The sequence below is a fragment of the Micropterus dolomieu genome, linkage group LG20 (assembly GCF_021292245.1).
Source record: "Micropterus dolomieu isolate WLL.071019.BEF.003 ecotype Adirondacks linkage group LG20, ASM2129224v1, whole genome shotgun sequence".
In the NCBI taxonomy this organism is placed as follows: Eukaryota; Metazoa; Chordata; class Actinopteri; order Centrarchiformes; family Centrarchidae; genus Micropterus; species Micropterus dolomieu.
The window spans coordinates 7,566,787-7,590,401 of record NC_060169.1 but is presented as its reverse complement, the minus strand read 5'-3'; the positions used below and the strand labels follow the sequence as shown (position 1 = coordinate 7,590,401).

Genomic DNA, 23,615 nt, shown 5'->3' with positions numbered 1-23,615 from the left:
ATTCTGCCAATATTGCTTGAATAAGTTATATGTTCTGTTTGTTGTATAGTCTTTAAAACAGGTTAGCAATTTCTTTTACAGTTTCCTGGTACAAGAGAAGAAGAGTAAGTTACAATGTCTGACACTAGTGCCATTTCGGTTATGCAGTTTACCCCACACCTGCTTTTACATCACAGATGAGGTTGTGACAAAAGTACAAAAGCTTCAAACTCACAGCAGCATTTTTCCGTCTTGTGATTGATCCGACCCGTGTGTTGAAGCTGGCGTCATCTGCTCCTCGAGGAGATCGAGTCTTAATGTTGTTTCTGTTCTGTGACAGTAAAGAAGGGTTGAATCTGGTCCCATCGCTGGCCCATTAACTTTCACAGTGAGTGTGTGGGTTTGTGTGTGTGCACGTGCGTTCATGTGGTGAACAGTTTCTCCAGATCAGCAATATATATCGGTACAGCTATATCACTGGAAGATGTTTTTTTGATTCTGACATGCTTGTATTTTCAGTAATTAAACTGTGCTAATGAAAATGATTAGTAGGACATTCAGAAAACGCTGTTCCACTAATGAATGACACCCCCACATGTCTGTAAATAAAACAGAACTCGATCTGAAGCATCTCCAAAATTGGTTTGGGACAGCTCTTTCTGCTTAAATTAAAAATAACTTTTGTTGGATTGTTACAACTCATCTCTGTCATTGTACTAGCCAGCTGCTGTAATGAGAGGAATAAATGAAATGAGATGCCAGGTGTAAGTATTCCAGTATTTGAAAAAAGTATTTATAGAATATGTACAGCTTTGGCAATATAATAAAGTTGTCACCAAGATAAGAAATGTAGAGCTTTGGAGATTTATTTTAGCAAGTGTGACATTTCAGTGAAACTTGTTTTTGCAAAATGCAAGTTAGCTTAATAGTATGAGTCCATATTGAACAGCAGCACAAGCACTAAAGTATTAAGACTGGAGGAAGGAGGGGGGGGAAAAAAACATGATTAAAAAGGGCACAAAATGCAAAGTCGACCAAAGCAAAGGCTTAAGCTGCCACAGAGGTTGAACCATCAATCGTACCCATCACTTTTAAGCACATCTGAACACCTGACCAGACTTTACCTGAGTTGGTTTTTGCAAATGGAAATACGTCCATATTGACTGACATTTTTTAAGTTACATAAAAACGAGTTATATAAAGTGGTACGGTCGTAGCGAAGAAGAGCAGAAGGATTAGTTTACTGATATTTGAAGTCTTTAATCACTTAACCCTTGTAGCCATGCAGTTAGTTTTGGATCATGGACATTATTGATACCTGAAACTTCTGCTCATCTCCCAATGCAGTGGGGGTGACATAAATGAATCTTTGTTGAATGTATGGTGCTCAAAATATTGCAAAATTACACCTGAACAACAACATTGCTACTGTCAGTTTTTTTTTTTTTTTTTTTAAACAAACAATTTCTTTGCTAGAAAGTAGTTACATAGTGAGATCTGTGGTTTGTTTTCAGTCCTTTGTGCACCACATACAAGTCTGTCCACAGTGGTCATATCCAGGCACTAGCAGGAGTTTCAAAAATGTCCTGTTGCTGTCCTCCATGTATCTCCAAAACCTTTTATTAGCTAAGATAAACAGGCCAGTTTTCAGATTTGTGACAACACATGTCAGATAATTACACGTGACAGCGACGGTACACTGTATCTCAAAAGCTCAGCAGATAGAAACCAAAACTTTGTTTGGCCAGATGCTTACAAGGGTTAAGCAGAAGCGTAAGTCTTTGCAATGGTAAATTTAAAGAGTCGGATCCTCCATTTTACACTTTCTATCACACTGCTACTTCAAGTACAGCTACTGCACCGCAATTCTGAATTCAGACTGCAAGTCTACAGAGTGAAGGGAAAGTCAAGGACATCACATCCTTTTTGTAGGCACAGGATTACAGTATTCTAAAACAGTTTACATCTAGGCTGTTTCTGAGAGCGCTCCCTCGTTCCCTACTCCCTATATACAGCAAAAGCAGGGATCATACAAAGTCTTGAAACTTTTGAAAATGCTCAATATTAATGGTTATGTCCTCAAAGTTAAGTTGACTCCATGAAAAATCCTTGATTTTCAACATAATCTGGTGTTTCAAATACACAATATCAGGATTTTTCTGACCTGAAAATGTCGCCCACATGAATTGGTCGCGCTAGCTTCTCTGTCCTCTCTTCTGCATGTTTAACGGAGGGCAGGGCTTAGCACACACAATATTGACACCTGCTTTGTCAGCAGTTGTTTCTACGACCTCAGCTCGCTTGTTAAGATAATAGTGAATTGTTTGGAACAATCTAAAACAAAAGCTGCCTTTAACTGTTTAGCTTAGCTTGCCACGGATCTTAAAACGTATTAAATTCTGGTACACGTAGCTGCTGGCTGAGACAAACTTGCCCTCCTATCTCTGCCAGCAGTGCCTGCAGGCAGTGAATCTCAGCAGCAGAGGGAGGAGGACAGAGGACTGGAGCAATAATTAATACTGACTGATGTCCGAATTCTTCAATATTTCTGAACATCACTCAGTATTTAGATGTCACAGTGGGATCACTCACAAAAATGTGAAGGATTACTTAAGGACATCGCGCTTAGTTTTACTTCATAGGTCAGCATATTTTCATATATATAATTTCCTTCCTAATGTCTGAATGTGAAAAACTACTTCACATATTTATTTCTAATAAATATCTTTATGATAGCTGTCTAGAATTATGTGAAAATGAAATTTTCAGTCAAACATCATGACATTTTCTTGGGGGAGGACCACAACCACATACGCTGCACGCTGGCTATGCTCCTGCATTTTTGTCACACCAATCACATGCCTGTTTGTTGTCTTATATAATTATATAAATATAAAAATTGGCTTCTGAGATAAGCCACATTGATTCATAGCTAGGTAAGTCCTAGGTAAGGATTCCTTACTCTGGAAATTAGCAAGCATTAAATAACAGTGATCAAAACATATAGTCAAAGTTAATATAAACGGCTGGTGAAATAAACAAAGTGACAATACATTGATTGCTGTGGGTATAAGGGAATTCTGTAAACGTAATTTTTCACAATTGCATTTAAAGTAACAATTAGAGATGCACCTATTGAAGTTTTTTTGTTGTTGTTGAATTATATTTGTACAAAAAAGCTCTGTTCAGTAGCCTAACCAGACTTAAAAAAAACAATCAGAATTGGCCAATAAAATTTTAATCAGTGAATCTCTACTAATAATTCAGATGTGATGTTAAAGGAAAAAAAATCTGGGTTTAGGTACCTCGCAAGTGCTTGAATTTTACTGTTAAAGTTTACTGTCTATCTACTGTCAGGGGCAATAAATAGTAATGTCTGATGAGTTATCATCAAACAAAATGGCGGGGTACATTTTGTGCATTTTATAGTAAAGAGGGAGTGATTTCAGAAAAAGCCAAGGTGAGTTGAGCCAAATATTTAACCTGAGAACCAGGAATAATAAATTAGCTCAGAAAACTTACAAAGTTACAATTACACAAAATCGTATTCATAATGTGGAGTACCCAGGACAATGTATAAAACCTCTTACATTTAAGCTCATAAAAACTTGTAATAGTAGTCACCATGACTAATCCAAAAGCACCTTTACATTTGAAAGCAAGGTGTTTTTCTTAATCTTTGCATTGTAGCGTTGCACTATGTTACATGTTTGAAAAGTTGCTGTCAACAAATTGTTTCATTTGTGGTTTAGTGCTTTTCTACTTCAGAGATTTAACTCTTGACCTGTGGTCAGATAATGAAATAGCCTTGCACTTTGCCTTCTGTCATCTCACCATTTTAAGAGCAACATGTAGCTCAACTCGTAATTTCAAGCCACCAAACATCATTTAAGTTCTCTGCAAAAGCTGAAAAGCTACGCATTTAAATTTGGCTGTGTTTCAGGAGCTCATACGTCAACGTGGACTGAGTTGCGGAGTATCCGCAGGCGAGACATGACTTCGTCCCAGTCCAGGTAGGCGCCCTCCAGGTGTCGCAGCCTGTCTGGCCTGCTAATGTAGCTCCTCCGCCCGTGCAGCAGACGCCAGTTATCGAAGGTCACTAGGTCGCCTGAAATACAACAACACCCAAAGATCAGAAACAAGGGTTTGGGGAATATTTCATTTGATCCTACATTTCTCTCAGTAAGGAATTTAATTTTGTCATTGGCCCTGCCTCTTTCACAGAGAGGTCAGGGGTCAGGGTCAGCTGCAGAACAGTTGTTATGGATCAAAGGCCTCATGCTTTAAATAAAACGGTTTGTTTTAGATTCCTGTCACGGTTTCCATTCTAGCATGGCACAAATGTAATTCACAATGATACATGGGAGATTAAACAGCAGAAATTCTTTTCCTTTTGGAAAAATGGGTCCTTGATCTCAGACATAAGTAGAAGCAGCCTTCTCATTTATATCAAGCAACTGTCAGTGTGGCCAACTGAAACGACAACTGTCTCTGACAGATTTTAATAGCTGTAGCTAGCAAGGTAATTAAGCTAACGTTAGCACCATGAGTTGGTTGACTTTTTAATGTTTCCGGCTGACTTGTTTTAAAATGACAACCTTGTAAAAGGCTGAAATATGAATTTGGTGGCCACATGCATGATATCATGCTCAAAGAGTGAAGTTAAAGCTGCGTGTTTCAAGCATCTATTGTTGGCTGGAGTGTAAAACAGGAGGGGCTCCTACTCAGTCACTGTTATTTGTGAGCAGAGCTTTTTTTCCCCTAATGTAACCTGTAACCGCAGAAAATAATTTAATTAAATGCTTCTTGGCCTTGGAAGTAACAATCTGTTACTACTGTAGGTAGTAAGCTAGTTTGCCAGACATGCTAACTTTTGCATCTTGCATTAAAGCAGATAGACACAGAGTTTTTTTAATAAATTCCTTTTATTTTTATGCTTGCGTTTTGATGTTTTGTAAGATAAAGAGACGACACCCCTGCAAACCCTTTGAGTGTGGTTTTTGGGAAAAAACAGGTTCAAACACTCGTGGTTGGCTGACACCTACAAACAGGTTTGTTCGAAGCATACTGAACCCTTTAAACAATCTGAAGGACGTGTCATCAGGATGGATGCTTTCCAACATGGAGGCTTGAACCCTGGATGCTGCTGTTGAAACGCCATCTCCTTACTAATGGCACCATCCTGCTACACTCTGAGGTCCGTAATGTCTCGTACAATAGCATTACTCCATCTCTGTCATTTCATGCTGCGGACTCCTTGCAGAGCGGTGATTATTTAGAGAGGGTTACACCAGACGTGGGTAATTTGATTTGGTCTAAAGTGACAGAGAGGACAATGGACTCTCTGATGTCATTGTGACCTTGATGACAACAAAGATGTTGTCGTTCATCACTGTACAAGTTCATGTTCCATTTACTGGAAGCCTGAGTATCCTGCAGAGTGGATCCTTTTCTTTTAAAGCATTTCTTCCATCTTATTTTCATCCACTGAATCAGAATTTTTAGGTATAATAAGTTTTTTAAAACTGTGATCATGATTAAGAGGCTTAGATAGATAATTAGACAGATAATTTTTCTTATACCTGTTATGTTATATAAGTAGACGTACACTGACACACACACTGACCTGGCTCCATTCTGTAGGTGACCACGTTCTGTGGTCGGTTCATGATATCCACATAGGCCTTCAGTGCTCTGTAGAAGGGCTGAACCTGATGTAAGGGGAGGTCCAGCACAGAGTCTCTAGTGGCATTGTTGTAGTTTATTCTCACAACTCTTCCCTCTGCATTAACACTGCTCAGAGAGAAGGGGGAAGGACAAAGATGAATGTCAAGCTAACATGAATGATGAGTTTTAGCGCTAAAACAATTAATCGATTAACTGATTAAACGATCAACAAAAACTGTATTGACAATGTTTATAATTGAATAACTGTTTAAATTCAATAGTATGGCTGCAACTAATGATTGTTTTATTATCGAATAATCCGGTATAATCTGGATTTGGTATACAGTTTCAGAAAATTGTGAAAAATTATCCCAAAACCCGAGATGATGTCTTCAAATGTCACAATCCAAAGATATTTGGTTTAATATCGTATAAGACAATGACAACCAGAAAATATTCACATCTGAGATGCTCAATCAAGAGAGTTTAACACTTTTTTATTGGAAAAACAACTTGAATGATTAATTGATTATCAAAATTGTTGCAGCAACTGATCAATCGATCCATTTCCGGCTTTTCCAGTTTGATTATTTGTTGCTTTTTTCTTTGTTACACAATTGTAAATTAAATAGTTTTATTATGCTTCAGGTACACTACTATAGCGAAAAGTATGTGGACACATTAGACCCAAATGTAGTTGTTCCAACACAATGAATATTATTATGCAGCTATAAGACCCTCTTTTCCAAATGATTTTAGAGACCATATTGAGTATATATGGACATAATTCTGAACAGCAGATGGCAGTGTTCCATTTCAAATCACACAAACTCTCACTCCTGAGTATCACTGCATCATTTTTTGAAACTCTTGTCATTCGATTTTTTGCACAGTCTCTTTGCTTTACACAGAGACAGTAAATATGTGTATGTATTGGAATAAAAACAGGTGATCTGAAAGCCCATCTCCACTTACTCAATGATGCATTTCTTGGACTGCAGCATGAAGTCGCAGTAGTCCGTCCCTGTGTCAGTGAAGTCCACACTGAGAGAGGTGAGTGCCCGAAAGGCCTCTGGGTCTTCTCTCTGCAGCTGCTCAGCCATGTGGAAGCCGTCCACCACCACACTTTCCCCTCCTTCCACAGCCTGGTTGATGCAGTGCAGAAACTGCACCTACACCACATGCCGCACAAATGCTCATTTTACAACTCTTAACAGCATAAAAGCCAAATGCCAGCAGTTGAAACAAACTTATAAAGGGAGCACATCAATTCATAAGTGATACCATATTTGCTAAGTGCAGTTTAATCCTCTAAATAGACCATACAAATCAGATTTTACTTACTCCAGGTGCAAAGTGTAATGCAGGGTAGTCCGTATGGAGACTGAGCTTTCCTGAAGTGTAGGCCACATTGTTTGCCATGTATTTATCCTGGACCTGCCATGTGTGCCTGAGGACAAAGAAAACATTCATTAATAACTGCACGATAATTATTTAACTTTGGCTTTAGAAGATCAGTGACGACAATTAGGCTGTGTGGAGAAAAGGATGAGATGAGATGAACTTTGCAGGAATCCCTGCGGGTAAACTGGGCAGCTTCATAGGCATGCTTCGACTGTAGCCTCTGAAGTAGATACTTCATTGAGATGCAGCAGGACTCTAGCACTAATGAGGTAAAGTTATCTTCCATGTTCTGTTTGCATGCCTCGTTTGGATGCCCGACTCGTAAAACAGTCTAGTTTCTCTGATGGCAGGCCTTCAGCTTTAGTCTGCAGAGTCTTTACTTCCAGCAGTATGAGCTCATCCGCTGGCAGTGGAAAAGCTTTAACGCTCCAAAACTCTGTTCTGACTGAGTGCACCAGGTAATTCCTCTAGCTTAAAAAAGCTGGAATGCTTTAAGGTTGTTTTCCTCGTCTCTGTCCTGAAGTAATCAGCACTGCAGTAAGTCAAAGTGATGAACTATGGCGTGATGAAAGGGCCACAGACACTCTCTAAGCTTCTCCATGGAACCAAAATGAATCAAAGCTACAGATAATTGACTGGTGTACACATTTTCCTAAACATTAATGCTGAAAGTTAGAATCTATGAACTTCTTTCATCCATATATCTAGCCGCTTTTTTTCCCTGATTCCCTCAAAAAAAGATGTAAATAAAGATCTTTTGTATTTAATTTTTGCTAATAACACTCTCTGGGCTGTGCTCCAGTTAAAATATGATCAGTGGAAAATTCAGCAGTTCAAGGTTTAGTGGGGAGTCAGATTATTAAACAGTGGCTTGGCTGCGGATGACTACAGCAAAATGGATGAGCGTCACGGAGTCTTACCCGTAGAATGTCAGCCTGAGATAGCCAATCCTCTCAGCCAGTCTGGCCACTTGGCCTTGCTCTACCGGAGCCCCCTTCAGGTAGACGATGCCAACGCGACGCAGGGCCAAGAGCCAGGCCAGCGTGGCCTTATCGTCATGGAGGACTTCCTGGTAGTCAGCTGTGGGAATGCGCAGCTTGGAGTCCCAATAATAACGCTCTAAAATCAGAAAGAGGACATGGAAGAAATGTCATTTCATCTTAGCGGCGATTTACATACGGACAGCATTTTCTGGTTTCTTTTTAGATTTATGCTTGTCTGACAAGAAATAAGCTGCGTCTGCAGTGTACCAACATGAAGCTTTTCCACCCAACAGTGATTCTTTTTACTGTCCTGTAGCTGCTCTGTTAAACAAACAAGAAACAAGAAAACAGAACTGTTCCTTATCATAGCAAGTTGTGACACTAATTTATTTCTCCTTCGCATTAAAGAACTTGTGTGAACCTGCATGTTCTCTTTGTAATGCACATCCACTCTATGCTGCATAAATCAATCTCAATGCCAGTTGTATTTATGTATTTGTATTATTTTACATGATTCAAAATTCATCATCATAATAATAATAATAATAATTGTTATAGTCTTTTCAAAATCCATCTTACAGCATGTTTTCACACAGCAGGAAAATAAAACATACATGGTTTTAAGATAAAACAGATAAAACAAGAAAACATTTTAATAAAAATTTAAGTAAACTAAAATCAGGAAAGGCTCTATTTAAAAGTATGTTTTAAGATGAATTCACAAAAGACACTTTATTTTCAGACACGTGTTTCGACATTTTCCAAGTGTTGGTTCAACTGATAGAAATGGACCAGCGAGGTGTGCAGCAGTGATGAGCTATGCACCTTTCCATCAACACAACCCCCCCCCCCAACCCCCGAGATGGTGTAAAAGAAAGAATAATGTTTGTGTGATGTCTGGTGAGCAACAACAAGTATGAACACACTTTTTATTGGCCTCCTTTCATTTGAAAACATTGCAGCTTGCCATTGCATGCGATAGTCTGCGTACTTCAAAATGGAATAGCTCGCTGAGAAAAATCAGCCGGTCTCTTTCAGACAGACAGACGTGGAAAAAAATCCTCCCACAGCTCTCCACCCAGCTGGCTCAACTCCTTTTTCCATGCAGCCTCTCTCCAGTGACTTCCACAGAAAACAGCTGCTAAGTACATTTGCGGGAGGAGGAGACTGTGTACCTGCCTGATGTGTGGGGCTCCTCCTTGTGTCTCTTTTCAGTACCCACCAACTACAAAACAACTTTTCAAATGGGTGCATCACAAACAGATTACAAAGCTGGAGCCTGGAGGAGATGGACAGACAGCCGGGCGAGCGTGCTGAACTTCATGGATAATTTATCATTCTCCAAAGTGTCTAAAACATTAAAAAGACAATGTGACTGTTCACTTTGAAGATGATAAAGATTTACAGTCGCAGCAGACAGACTTTTACTGGCGACGAGGAATTTCAGTGCCTCGTTTTTTTCCCCAAAGGAAGTGAGGCACCAAGCACAGAGATGAAACATCAGTCAGGAACACAGTGATCATCATGACTCGCAGACCTCCCTCCAGGCTGTTGTCAAAAATAATCAGCTTGTAGCCGCACAATTCAAAGGATCAGGAACCCTCTGCTTGTTAAAACTTGTCAAGAGGGAGCAGAGAAACAAAGGCTGAGAATGTGAAACTGGGCCAAAGGTCAAGACTGAATGTTACAATTACTCTAGTTAAACTGGGCCTGGATGTCGTGTACAAGCACGGCGTATTAAAGCTCCGTAGTTTAAGGTGTCCCAAGTTACAAAGACCCTACAGCGCTGGTCGCAGTGCACATATACATCAGCTGTGCAGTTGTGGCTGCAGTTCAGCTCGAATCTCACACTTACCACGCTCGGTGTTGTTGAGTGAGTTCACACTGTGGCGGCCGGGTCGAACTAAAGACAAGAGCTTTGTATGAATGTTACTTTTTAAAATCATCTAATGAGCTCCTCACATGGACTTGTGTTTTTCAACTGGGAAGCCTAATCATAAATAAGAACAAATAAGTGCTTTGTCATCCAAACTGCTGTTTGTACAAATCTTATCAAATTCAGAGGAGATAAAACTGAGCTTCAATGGCAGAAAAGTACATTAATTTACATTATGTACATAAGTACTTGTCCTGCAACTCCACCTTATTCCAGATTGGTCACTTAAGATTTGCATTTAAAAACATATATGCTGAATACAATGTATTGCATCCTTGGTATTAGCTTTTAAGACTATCTGATCTGTCATGGTTTTTTAATAGGTTTCCTTTCATTTATGCAGCATCATCTTACATGTGATTTGATATTGTTTTGTCTGCTTTTTATATGTAATTTTGTAAAATGCTGCGTATATGCTAATACATTAGTAGAAATAATCCAGTGATTTAATACATATTAGTGAACACTAAAAGTGGACATTTGGATAATAAGAACATTTACTTTTCACACTAAAGTACATTTCACTGATATTTCTGTGTGATATTCAAGTGTCTATAATCGGCATTTTTTATAATAATGTATCAAATGACTAATGTGAGAGGCGTCACTCATAGTTATGAACCTACAGACCTACTGCCCGGCCCTCATCGCAACTGTTTTGGTTCACTCTGATCACTCTCGCAGCTGTTTTCAGCAAACAAGCCGTAAATAAACTCACTGTGTACTATCTGCTCAGCACCAAACGGCAGACAGACACAAAGACACATTTAAAAGCTAAAGAGGTAGACATTTCCCTACAGACATCAAGAGGGAGTATATACTGGACCTACATTCCAGGTGGCCAGAAACATGACTCCAAATGAATGATAACGTTACCCTGTAACTGCTGGATGTGTAATTAAGCAACTGTTTGCTAAGCTGCTTAAGTCCAGCTTCAGTGACGGGCTACCCCCCTTAAGGGAGGAGCTTGCAGGTCATCAGACAAGGAACCCAAACAAAGTGACCATAACAGAGATAGCGAACAGAGATATAGGAGATCAACAGTCCCCTACACGTGCAGATACCTAAATGACAGCGGATTTTAGATTTGTGATAAGACATGTGTTTAGCTTGGATAACTGCAAAAAAAATCCATTTAAGTATGGACATTTCACTGTAACAGCAAAATAATTGTTTTTAATGTCAGTTGTCTTCACAAACCTGTGATATTTGTGTAAAATCATAGCTGCTTTTACAGGAAGGTCTGTGCTTTAAGTCTGACAAGATAGTATATATACATAATCCCCTCTCCTGTTCCCCCCTCGGCCATGGTCTGCTACAGTGCCTTTTCCAGATGAGGAAACCTGAAGCCACGGCTCCTGTGGCTGTCATGCAGCTCATGGCAGTTTGGCTCTCCCCTCACTCTCCACTCTATTTAAGCTCAGAGGGCTGTGTCGCTCTCTGCAGCAAGGAGGTGCCTTCAAAGCCCTGTTTGAATCACTGCAGTTATCCAGAGAGCTTTTGTTTTGACTTGGTTAAGTTTTATCACAGATCTTGGATCAGCTCACTTCAATGGGCCTTCTGTGGAATGCACAGTGGAGGGCTCAGAGCCAGATGAGCATAAACAACCTTTTCAGAAAGAAGCTGTTGCACATTTTTGAGAAACAAATAAAACAGATTGCCTTTTTTCAGCTGCATTTTGATCTCCAAATATACAATTTATTTGATTTTCAGAGATGTGTCAATATCAATAAAGCCAGTGGTGGAATTTAACCAATTTGAGATACCATTTCATGCTATTTTATACTTCTGCTTTTATACTTCCACTACAATTCAGAGGGAAATACTGTAGTTTTTACTCCACTACATTTATTTTGACAGTAACTTCCTAGAAACTGCAGATGCAATATTTATGTACTTTTTCTTAAGTGTTATTTTTCAATGCAGGTATTTTGCTTGTAATGGTACTTTTGTATTGCAACCTTTACTTAAATAAACAATCTGAATTCTTCCTCCACAACTGAATAAAGCCTATTTTGATTGACTTATCATTAATCACAGCAAGTGCTTAAATCACTTTCATGTTTGTTAATACACGTGTAAGCGAATACAGTTTACAGACTCTTATTTAAAACAGGTTTTCACCCTCAACTCAGCTTGTAAACAGCTGCAAGAACAAAATCGGCTTAATGATTTGTGTTCTTGAGAAGACATAACACCCATTACATTACCATACTGCCGAAATGTTGTGCATTCATTTGAGTTAATTTCTTGCACAACTCGCAAAACTAAATTAGCCTGACACGGTAGAGCAACTAAATAATTTGTTTTAAGAGGGATTAGCACCATATTTGTTAACTTGATGTTATTTACCTTATATCTATATTGAGAAATGTATTATTGAACTTATTTATTTCAAGACTTTGTTTCATCTGTTAGGCCTGTCACTGTATTTAACTTACTAAAGAAGGTGGCAATGCTCAACTAGCATATGTTGTTCATAAAAAGTATTAAATTGTGAAAAGTTTCAAAAGAATCAATTCTCACCAGACCCATGAGTCCAGACATTTGAAAAATAAAAAAGAAACTGTGTTCCCAGTTATATTCCAATCAACAATTACCATGTATGTATGTTTTCACAGTGTACATAGAGTGTGTGTGTGTGTGTGTGTGTGTGTGTGTGTGTGTGTGTGTGTGTGTGTGTGTGTGTGTGTGTGTGTGTGTGTGTGTGTGTGTGTGTGTGTGTCAATGGAGCTGCAGGAAACTTACTCCACCCTCCATTAATTCGACAAACACACCTTTATCTACGAAACCTACCTGTAAGACAGAGCAGCCAACCTCTGCATACCAAAATCGGAGGAGACAGGTTGAGCAGTGTTTTCTCACTGGAGAGCTGCAGGCCCTCTACACAATAATCCAAACTCAAATCTTCTCCATCAGCAAGTTCAGGTTCCCAAAATCCTACTGAGCCTTGCAGTGGTTTGTTAAATGATGTCCTTTTTCCCCCAACTTCTACTCAATGATTTCAGTATTATTTAAAGAGCCAAGTAGGATGTCTGGCGTGCCAGAGAAATGAAAAATCCAATCATAGTAATCATCAAGGTTCCCATGCAGAATGATGGAAAGGTGTTGGAATTTCAAAGAGATGACAAAGAAAAGGGATTTAACCCAAATATAGTTGATCTATGAAGGAATTACAGAAATACACTGTGAAAAATAAACTGTATATGTGTGAAAAATAGTGAAATTTGTTGAAAGGAGGCCCAACTTCTCTTGAAAGAGACATCTGATATGTGGAAGGTTTATATGACCATTATTTTTGACAAATCTGAGTTGCTAAAGCCATTAGTAGTCCATTATAGCACACTTCACAATGTTAAAAGCTCATTTAGACAAATGAAAACATTCAAGTCATAGTTTGTTTAGATTCTTCAAATTCCTTCCAGGTTGATAACATATCATGTATGCGTTTATGTAAGCACAAAAGTCAGTTCTGCTGAAGCCGGCATATGAAATGATGTCAGGTTTGGGAAGAAAACACGTTTTTCCACTGATGGACCTCCACAGCTATGTTTCCAGGAGCCTGTCTGTCAACCGACGAGTGATGACAGAGGGCTAAATTCAGACCAGATGACAAAAGGGGAAACACCAGCCAGACAGGGAAATGACAAATCAGCTGCTACTTGGCTGAGTTATAGAATCAGTCAGTAGACTTAATGGAGAAAAGTCCAAACTCAGCTGAGTCTGTTTAGGAGAGCCTCGGACAAACTGGTAAGGGAGTTTACGATAACTGTCCAGTCCAAATAGAACACTAATTGACGTATAACTGTAGGTATTCAAAAATGGAAATAAAAGGTTAATAAGAGATCCACAATGCAAAAAGCCACATAGTCCACTGACATTCATGCCTTCGTGCATGAACATGCAGAAAACGTTTTCGTATTACCCAAAACAACGAGAAAAGCTTGTTCAAAAGTACAAAAGCAAGCAACAAGAGCAAGGCCTTTTAAATAAGTGCAATGTTTGCTCTTCTTCTGGTCTTAGTCAGCACTCAGGCAGCTGACTTCTGGATCAACTTAAACTGATTTATGACATTTTTGGTAGACAAGATAGAAGCATTAGACTTGAATGTCCCACTAGAGATCATCCGTCTGTATTGGTAAATGTATAACAAGTTCTACAATTAGAACCACTCTCTACTTTAAAAGTACACACTGCTGAGAAATATTTTCCATCTTGTATTTAGGGCATGTATGGCCTGTGTCAGACTTTTGACAGCTTCACAGTGATATTCATGCTAAGATTGATTAAGACCAGATAGTTGAGGTAAAGACGTGGTGAAGTGCCAGGAATTTTTTGATAGACAATCTGTAGCTTAAGGTTAGATTTTTTTAATAAACTTTTGGCTGCGACTTTATTTCTAGGGACGTTTTTTTGGCAGGTCAAAGGAGGCTATATCAGTAAAGCTGTTACAGGGAGAGAAATCTCATCACACCTTTTGTCATCATTGTTTTCTGTCAATCACAGAAATGTTCCCACAATAATTTAACAAAATGTCCAGGACACTCCTTTCAACTTTTCTTAAGCTTTAAAATACTTGCATTATCTTTTGTGACTGTTGTCACTGCTAAGGCGCCACATCCTCCGCAAAACTTGAGGTGAAACCTAGGAGAACATACTTATGTAATGATAAAATGTATGTTCTTTGTGGTTAAGGGAATTTAAGTTTTTGTATTTTGGTATGTGGTGTACACACACTTAATCATCCTTTGCATTTCTTTGAGTACATTGCTATACTTGAGTGTGTTACAATCTTCAGTGTAAAATCTAAACTATTTAAGGTACCACGGATTGTCAAACTCATATGTCAAAGGTAAAAATTAAAAAAATGTTTCTTATTTCAGGAATACACTTTTCTTAACTGATGGCTTGGTCAACAGCAGCAGTATTGTTAAAAGGCATCAAACACAAAGACTGAGACGAAATCAAGAAATAAATCCCCATTCTAACTACATGCAACACAGAATAAGCAGGATAAAATAAACTGAGACCAATTATTATTATAACCATTATTTTATTTAGAAACATACTCAAAATCTTTATGTAACTGCATATACTGTAGGTGTTAATTCCCACTCTTTGGGATAAACTTGAAGTCTGTCAACTCTGCTTTTGTTCTGCTACTGAAATATAACATTAGCAATAAACTGGAGGAACAAAAATTATCTGCAAATAATTATAGTAAACAGAGGTGAACACCATTCAGCTGTTTTTTTCCCCTCAACTCCACATAGTCAAACGACTATTCAACCATTGTACGTGTGAAACTACATCAAACTTAGACCTGCATGGAAGAAGGAAATGTGAGAGGGAGGCAGGCCAAAGAAGGCCAAGCAGTGGTACTTACTTCTAATAGTACAACTTAATGCAGTTATTTGCAGCAAATGACTCAACTTGTTAAAAAATGACATGCCATTATGCCTTGTTGAGGCTGAGCGATTCAAACAGTTTACTGAATTAAAGAAGGGTCGTAAAAGCATATCGCAAAGAAGACAGATTTTTACAAAATACTGATGTGAGCAGGTGGAAAAGTATGTGTGAAAAGGCTGTGAGCTATGTGTTGTGGCATATTTTTACTTTTCTTAAAATCCATTTAAACTGTTTCATATCCGCATTTTACCAGTGACACGAAATTAGTCTTGATTCCCACCCCGACTAAATAAACATGACAAGCGCAAAAAGGGAGGCCTGACACGATGACATGGTTCTAATAGTAAAAGTGTCTGGCAGCCATTTGAGTAAGTCACTGACAGATTTATTGGCAAAAAGAAGACTCACTGCAGATAACGTTGTGAGTGACATAAGCTTGAGGTGTTTCCGAGAGCAATCCAGCATCATAACTCTCCTCCAAGTGACTTGAAAGGTCGAAAGTGCTCATGCCAGGAAGAAAATGGCATGTGTGAATTTCTAAAGGTCCTGATCATGTCTATGAATGAGATTTAATACTCAGCTCTGTTGACAATTACAGAGATGAAGGTATTGGATTAAAAACACATCTGATAGCATACCTGTCAGATAGTATTTGGCTAATTAAATATTTGACTAAAGATGCCAAGCACATAAAGACATTTGTCCAAGGAAACAGAAACCAAACGTGCAACAAACTGGTGTAAAAGAAGTGATAAAGCTGACCGTAAAAGACAGTTAAATACTTAAATAGTGTCTAAAAAGACATAACTGTAGATTGGGATACTAAAGATTTATTAAGGAAATGTCTGTAAGAACTCAGACATGATGCAGTTTGAGTTTAAATTCCTGGTTACACACACTTACAGGCTCTGGGATTTGTTCGTTCCCAAGAAAGGAAATACTGACAACTCTGAGCCTGTGTTTGGGAAGAACATGCAGATCTTTTTTGACCCTCACTCTAAATCAGATTTCCATATGGCAGAGGCAGAAGGGGGTCTGAATGAGGCTCACATATATACCGATGTCAGGCTCTAGAAGTTCCACTCCCTTACGCCGTTTCACATGCAGACATGCTATACCTCGGTCCAGTTTTGTCTGGAGTCGATGTGCGAGGACAATAAACCAGAAATGCTGACAAATCATTACATTTGAAAGTGAAGGTCTGCCTGAAGAATTGACTGAACATTTGGTTAAGAGCCATGGAGAGTCATTTAAGAGCAAAATTTACTGTCTGTGAACGGGAACTCGCTCACTAACCAACTGGATCCTAAAGTTGACCTGAATGGCCTGCTCCATCTCAAACTATTCTCTGTGAGAAGCACAAGTTCAACACGTCCTAGTTGATGGCTGTAAAATGCCTTCTTTATAATTTAATAATAGTCCAATAATAGTACTACTCCAATAATAGCTGTTGCAGAACTACATCCTGCGGTTTGAATTGCACAACTCCATAGAAACAGTAAAAGCAGAAGAAAAAACATTACTTCAGACATAAAAGCAGGAGGTATAGTACAGGCTGAATAATATCCCCAGAGCTCCAATTTTCATATTGACCTCACAGTGTCCCGTGCACGCTAAACTTTCACTGTTGAGAACACTTTAACAGGCATACTTGGGCTTGTAAAATCTAGGTGCCCTGCATGAAAAAGGAAACAGAAATTCAAGCTGTGGACTACGCTTCAATGAGTTAAAGTCATGGAGAAGTAAGGAGCGAGAATATGAGCAAAGAGGTGAACACTGTTCATCATCCACCTTTTGACTAGACCTTTCTAGTATTTTTCAATGCAAGGAATTTCAGGCTGGCGCTCAGGAGGACCATGATAGTGTGTTAGCGCATTTCATCTTGTATTGTGTTTTTGGGTGTGAGCTTAGTAGACTCTTCCAGGAGTGCTCCTGGCTTTGTGCTAAGAATGGCTGAAAAAAAAAAACTACACTTCAAAATGACTGTCTGTGTGTAAATTACTCTGACGGGGATCTGTTTACACTTCAACATGAATGGAAGACTTCTGCAGCACACACACCCTTAATCAGTGTGGAACAGAGCGGGAGCCGCTCAGCCCTGTGGGTCCTTCAGGACCACGTGTGTGTACACAAACCGACTACAGTCCATCCCCCGCTTCACTGAAATGCCGCTACCTTGTTCCAAAGCTAAAATTTCTCCTCTGCTGTCTGGCAGACTGTAAAGAGTATTGGGCCATTGTAAATGTACTGTAAAATGACTTCTCTCTCCAGTCTTTAGAAAAACTTCTTTCCTTAACAACCGTGTTATGTTACTGAGGGGGGAAAAAGTGGAAACAACTTTACCCAGGAAAGGTTAGCAGACTCATTTTTATTATAACAGACACATACACATCAGAGAGCTGCTGACTAATTAGGTAATGGATGAAAACAAGTATTTTGTTCATAACCACAGAGTTCCTGCTCTTGCCATATGCCAAGTGTTTACCTATTACATTTCATCTCAAAGATAAGTCAAAAACAAAACAATGCTCAGTGTGATTTAAATCACATTATCAATAACCTTGATATGCTCCTTCAGAAACCAATAACAGGATTAGACATTAAATAATTAGACATCAAACATTAAAGTGATACAATGAAATACTAAAATTAGTGTTTATAACATTACTGACTTTTGCACTTTTTTATACTGACTTCAAAAACTGACATTAAATGTTACGCAGGAAATTACACAATTACATAATTTCCGAAGTGGTTAGCGCGGGAAGAAAAAATGGAAATTAGATCCTCTTGTATTTTGCTATAAATTGCAGGGAATGTGTTACCATATTGATCTATTTGAAAAGATATACCTGGTTAATTTGATGTCAATGATAAAAGGCGTGTATCCAGGATGAAATATAATGTTCATAATGACATGTGGTCAGTATGAAATTGTAATGGGTGACAAGCTTCTAGTTTTGCTATGTATGTACAAGCAGGTAACACTCACTGGTTGGAGAGCAGACAAATTGCTGTTTTCATCCTTCACTTTGAAAATGCAGTAATTCATGACAGTGTTTGTTCATCCTGTTAATTCTAAAGACAGCTGCGTTGTGATTTATGGCCTCCTTTAAAAATCATCTTTTTGATCATTACATCAACTACAGGGTAATTAATTAAAAAATAATGATTAGTTTCAGACCAGTGCAGTCCAATCAGTACAGCCTTTTTTTGTCAGCAGGCAGTATGCATGCATTATGTGTGTTTTTTTTAATCTTATCAGTACAACATCACTGATTTCATGTGTTCATACACATAGTAAATACATTTGGGAGGACATGAGCACGTTCTAGTTTTCAAGTTCATCACCTAATACACATATACTGAGTGGCCACTTTATTAGGTATACCTAGCTCCTAATAGCCCAGTAAATCCTCCCTACTGGAGGGTTAGAACGGTCTGTTTTTGTTAAAACTGTTTTAGAGAGGTGTTGATTCAACACTATGATAATTTTGGAGGCTATAGTTTGACGCCACTCAATCACATTCTCAATACAACTCAATGAGGAAAGCCCGTAACGGCAAAGATGGCGGTTATCCCACCCCTAGAAAGCCAACTGTCTGCTTCTAACAACCAAAGCAGGAAACATATTTCAGCCAATCGTGTGGTTCCACTTACGTAAGGGTCTGTTTTACTTTTACTGCGCATGCGTGGAAGCTTTTGACATTTCACATTCAAAAGAAGAGGTAACGTTAGAGAACTATGTTGGGCAGCTCCCGTTTATTCACAAGTCCGCTCTGGTTTAATCATTTCTGACACGCCGACTGTAACTAGAGACAAGCAGCTCGCAGATATATTTCAAATACGTTAAACATTATAGTTAACTTCTCATTAACAACATTAGCGCTCCTCCACTGATAAACATGGTGTAAAACTCTGAGCTCTGTAGACTGCGGTCAGCTGATGTTTTGTTCTGTGGTGCTGCAGTGTTTTGAACAGAGGAGCTGCAGCGCGCCCTCTGGTGGGCAAACTATGCAACAATCATGACCTGAGGGAAGGATCCGACTCTGTTTGTCTTTTTAACAGTCATATATCGGCTGTTATAAATGCCGATGCAGATATATCTGCAAGTAGCGTATATCGGCTGATAATATCTGCAAAATGATAAATCGGTCTGGCTCTAGTCCCCATTCATTCAGATAGGAGCCTGGTTTTGTTAGTCTGAAATAGCTGCGCAGAGGCGTTACCAAGATGGCTGCCGAGTGGAATGACTTGCCTATAACGACTTTGATTGAACTGAGGTGTTTCTGTTATTTAGGCCACCCTCGCTGGTATATCTTACGTAAGTTGAGAGTTGAGTTGGACACAACCACAGAAACACATGTCTTCATGAAGAATTATATGAATCTTCATGAAGGTAGGATTTACTCCAGGGATATTGTATTAGACTGCATCAGATTTTAGCTAGGTGTACCTAATAAACTGGCATATGAATGTATTTCTATAAGACAAACTCCTGTAGAGCACTTACAGCAGCTGTACATACATGGAGGAGGTGGTGCCAAATACCAATTACTTACATGAAATTCTAAAACAGAGATTTATATTTAAATAATTTGAATGAAAGATATAACAGCTAGACTCACCGTTGATGAAAAGCTCTTCTTGCATTGCTTGTCTGGCAGCAGGAGAGAAGCAGCGTTTCTTCAGCCACTCTGCGTCAAACACACTAGTGTGCTGGTCGGGCCATACAACGGACACCTGTGTAGAGACAAAAAGCTTATTGATCCCAAAATGGCCAAATGGTTTAGCTCTTTTTCCATGTTTCCACCTCAATGTTTTGTTGTTATAAGCCATTAACTAAAAGTGCACTGCCTCTCTTTCAAGTAAACGGTAAGTGACAACCCTCTTTATTGACAGGATGATAATGTGCTCAAAATATTAACTAGGTGTTCTGTTTTCATAATAGTTCACTTGTTTCTAGCAAGAAGATTGGTCTGCTACTTGGAGGTTAAGCTTTGGAAGGGGCTCTTTTGGTTCATAAAACTGAGAAATAAATGCATAAAAACAAAATCTAAAATGGAGGATTTCCTTTTAATATCTGCTTTTTTAATACTTGTGGGAGCTTTTGGTCCATGTCATCTATTCTTTCTATAGCCAGAGGAGGTAAGAATTGAACCATAATTGTAGTACTTAAAACACATGTTTACTATAATAGGCTACCTAGTAAATCTTTATACAAGAAACAGAAAACACTGGAAACGTTTTGCATTTGATTTTTATCCACAAAAGCAAATGGCACCCAGTTGTTTGGCAGTACCGTCACGTCAAAGCAATCCGTTTATAGTTTATAGCAGGGGCCGAATCCTCTGAAGGACACAGACTTAAAGGTCAGGCTGAATGTGTGCTTCTGCCAAAATAACATTGTCCTACCTCACAGTTTATCACCAGACAGCAGTTGTAAATAACATTCATAAACTAGAACAAGTTTCACAATACTTAGCTCTGTTTTTAACTTTAACACACAATGATAAGCAAAAAACGCCCACTAACTTTAAAACGTTGTAGGGTAGAACAGCATTATTGAAATATCATGTTGTAATTGGTTATATGATTGCTTTACTGCAAAAGTTTACAGGTTTTAGTTTTTACAAAGATTAAAAGTAAGTGAAAGTGAAACTTTATGAACCCAAAATGTGTATTATTACCAACCAGTTGAATTGTAAAACTGTGCTTAATCACAACTAGAGTACTTAATGATGAACCAAGATGTAGGCTCAGTAAAATTTATTGTACATTTACACATCCAGTTTGGGTAATAATTTTTTCTTTTTCTCTCAAAATTACATCATTCATACTGAGTGTGTGAACTCCGACAAACATTGAGTCAGAAAATAGCAGCAGCCTACCTTGTTGTCATTGGTGACCTCTACAACGTCAACTCCTGTGTGGATATCAAGATCCGACATCAACAGTTTGCGGGCCTGGGCCGACTCCAGAGTACACAGTGGACACTGGCAGTTGTCTCTCAGCCAGGTGAATGGGTACAGACTGTGACCTCCATCCTCCCACTCCACCTCCATCAGCCTCTCCTCATCCAGAGTACGGACATGCCTCACTGAGTGGCAAGCCAGAGGGAGGGAGGCTGACCCCAGTGTCTGCTGCTCACGAAGCTGCATTGAAGTCAGGTAAGAGGGTAGTGGACCTGCAGCCTGCCCTGGTCTACGACAAACCCTCAGAGCCTGGCAGGCCATGGCAGAGCTCCTCTGCAGGGCAGGTAAGGTAAAACGTGCAAATGTACTCAGCCACATTTCTGAATGGTTCCCTCCAGGCAACTATGTCTCCAGGTCAGAAAGGACCACCAACTCTGTAGTTATTGAGAGAGGGAAGCAATAAAATGAATAATAGAGAATCATACACTGCTGCCTTTCATTAATGTGCTTAATTTTTAAAAAAAGCAGGGATGGATAATAAACCAAATTTATCAAGTTACCAATTAACAGTCTCCTGCCAAGCTAAATTGTAATAAATTAAACAAAATTGTAAAATAAACCATTTATATCAGTGTATAATGAGCCAATATGAGGAAGGTAAAATAATGGACTGATTGAATTTGTGAGAAAAATCAGGTTAGCTACACTTGTTTTTGAATAATGCCAAGCTCATCGGACACAGTTCACAATGTGAGCTTTTTCCCAACAGGCTTTGGAAATTGTGACTGGTCACTGTGCCAACCAGAGGTAGTAGTTTCTAAGCCTGGTCTGCTAGCTGTGTGTTGGTAGGATCTGGGCAAAGCCGAAGTGCAAAATGGCAGCATTATTTTGAAAGACACAATACAAAGGTGTGCAGTGTTCCAAAACCCTGCACCCGTGTGCAGTTTAATTCAGCACTCCTTGTCAGAAATATTAGTAGCCTCAAGATATGTAAACTACAGCTGTAAATTCAGCTATTTCCATAATTGGATTAATCAGCTGATTATTTTCTCAATTCACTGATTGATGGTTTGGTCAACCAAAAAAAAGTCACAATCACAAATCACTAGAGCCCAAAGTAATGTTATCAAATGTCTCATTTCATTTTGACCCACAGTCCAAAAGATATTCAATTTACTATAATGTTAAGGCAAGGACAAGCATAAAATTGTCACATTTAAGAACCTGGACCTGTCAAATATTTGGCTTTTACGTACAAAGGATGAATCATTTAGCAAGAGATTTGCCAATTAGTCGATTGACAGAAAATTAATCATTGCAGCACTTGTGAATTCCACCATTCCAACAATAGTTGATTTGTTATGTTGTTGATATGATTTTGTCAGTGTGACCATTTCTTTGTGTTGTTCTAAGGACAAGGTTTTTTGTGTAGCCATTTAAATCCAATACAAGTGCTTGTTTGTTTACTTGTTTGCATATATTTCAGGGTAGGTGTAGCAGCCGCCTGCACTATCTCTTTAGAACTGTTCAATTTCCCTGCAGCACAGTTTTTTAAACTGTGACATCACTACCAGCGGGTGAATTTGAGTTTGATTAGCCCCCAGCACAACATACAGCCAAGCATTTGTGAAGCAACGATAAAAAGAAAAAAGGGTGTGAACTATGCCACCCTTCAAGTTAACTTCCGTTGAAGATAAAACAGCTTAACTGCTAAATACACGTTTAGCCGTTAGCTTTGAAGAAGCAGCTAAACCGTTTGTTAGCTTGGTAACGTTAGTTAAAAGTAAACGCATCCCTCTCTCTTCCAGTTTACATTCTCGCTTCAAATACAAAACTAACAGAGGCTAATCAGTCGACCTTCTTTCACAGCTGGGTTTTTTATCGGTTTGCTTTAAAAATTATGTATGAAAGTGCCGTGAAAAGACTAAAATGTTTGCCATTAACAAACCTGTAGTGTTTTGCCAACAGTTCCTCTTCCCACGAGCGTTGCCTCCGTCAACACAAACGCCGGCTACCAGTGACAGAGAAAGTAGGTGAAAGGTTGGCTGGGAGGCTACAGCATGACATAACCACTGTAAGCAAGCATGGACGTTGATCTGCTTTTCAGTCCCAACTGATAACTGAGTCCTAAGCCAAACAGTAGTTATAAAACACATAATTGTTAGCAGTAGCCGCACCCTATATGTCCAGGAAGAGATCATCTCAAGCTTTGGGGGGATTTGTAGGATTTGTAACATTAATATTATTATTAACAACAACACAGCCATGCTAAAACCCTGTGGGACTGTAGGCACAGCGGTGATTTGAGCTAAATAATAACAC

The 23,615-nt window shown here is 38.9% G+C and overlaps 1 protein-coding gene across 2 annotated transcripts; it reads right to left on the bottom strand.

The window, feature by feature from the left end:
• Positions 1 to 829: 829 nt before the first annotated feature.
• bbox1 (butyrobetaine (gamma), 2-oxoglutarate dioxygenase (gamma-butyrobetaine hydroxylase) 1) lies at positions 830 to 23,429 on the bottom strand. 2 transcript variants are annotated; one of them, XM_046032625.1, is made up of 8 exons: positions 23,242 to 23,420; positions 21,270 to 21,727; positions 20,007 to 20,121; positions 7,971 to 8,169; positions 6,991 to 7,096; positions 6,622 to 6,818; positions 5,606 to 5,772; positions 830 to 4,087 (listed from the first exon to the last, which is right to left on the bottom strand). In XM_046032625.1, exons 2-8 carry the CDS (start codon positions 21,669 to 21,671, stop codon positions 3,927 to 3,929), a joined length of 1,347 nt encoding a protein of 448 aa, XP_045888581.1. In that variant the 5' UTR covers positions 21,672 to 21,727; positions 23,242 to 23,420; the 3' UTR covers positions 830 to 3,926. The 2 variants fall into 2 exon arrangements, with proteins under 2 accessions (XP_045888581.1, XP_045888583.1); XM_046032627.1 differs by lacking the exon at positions 830 to 4,087 and adding an exon at positions 4,941 to 5,294 and having other exon boundaries at positions 23,242 to 23,429.
• Positions 23,430 to 23,615: the final 186 nt, after the last annotated feature.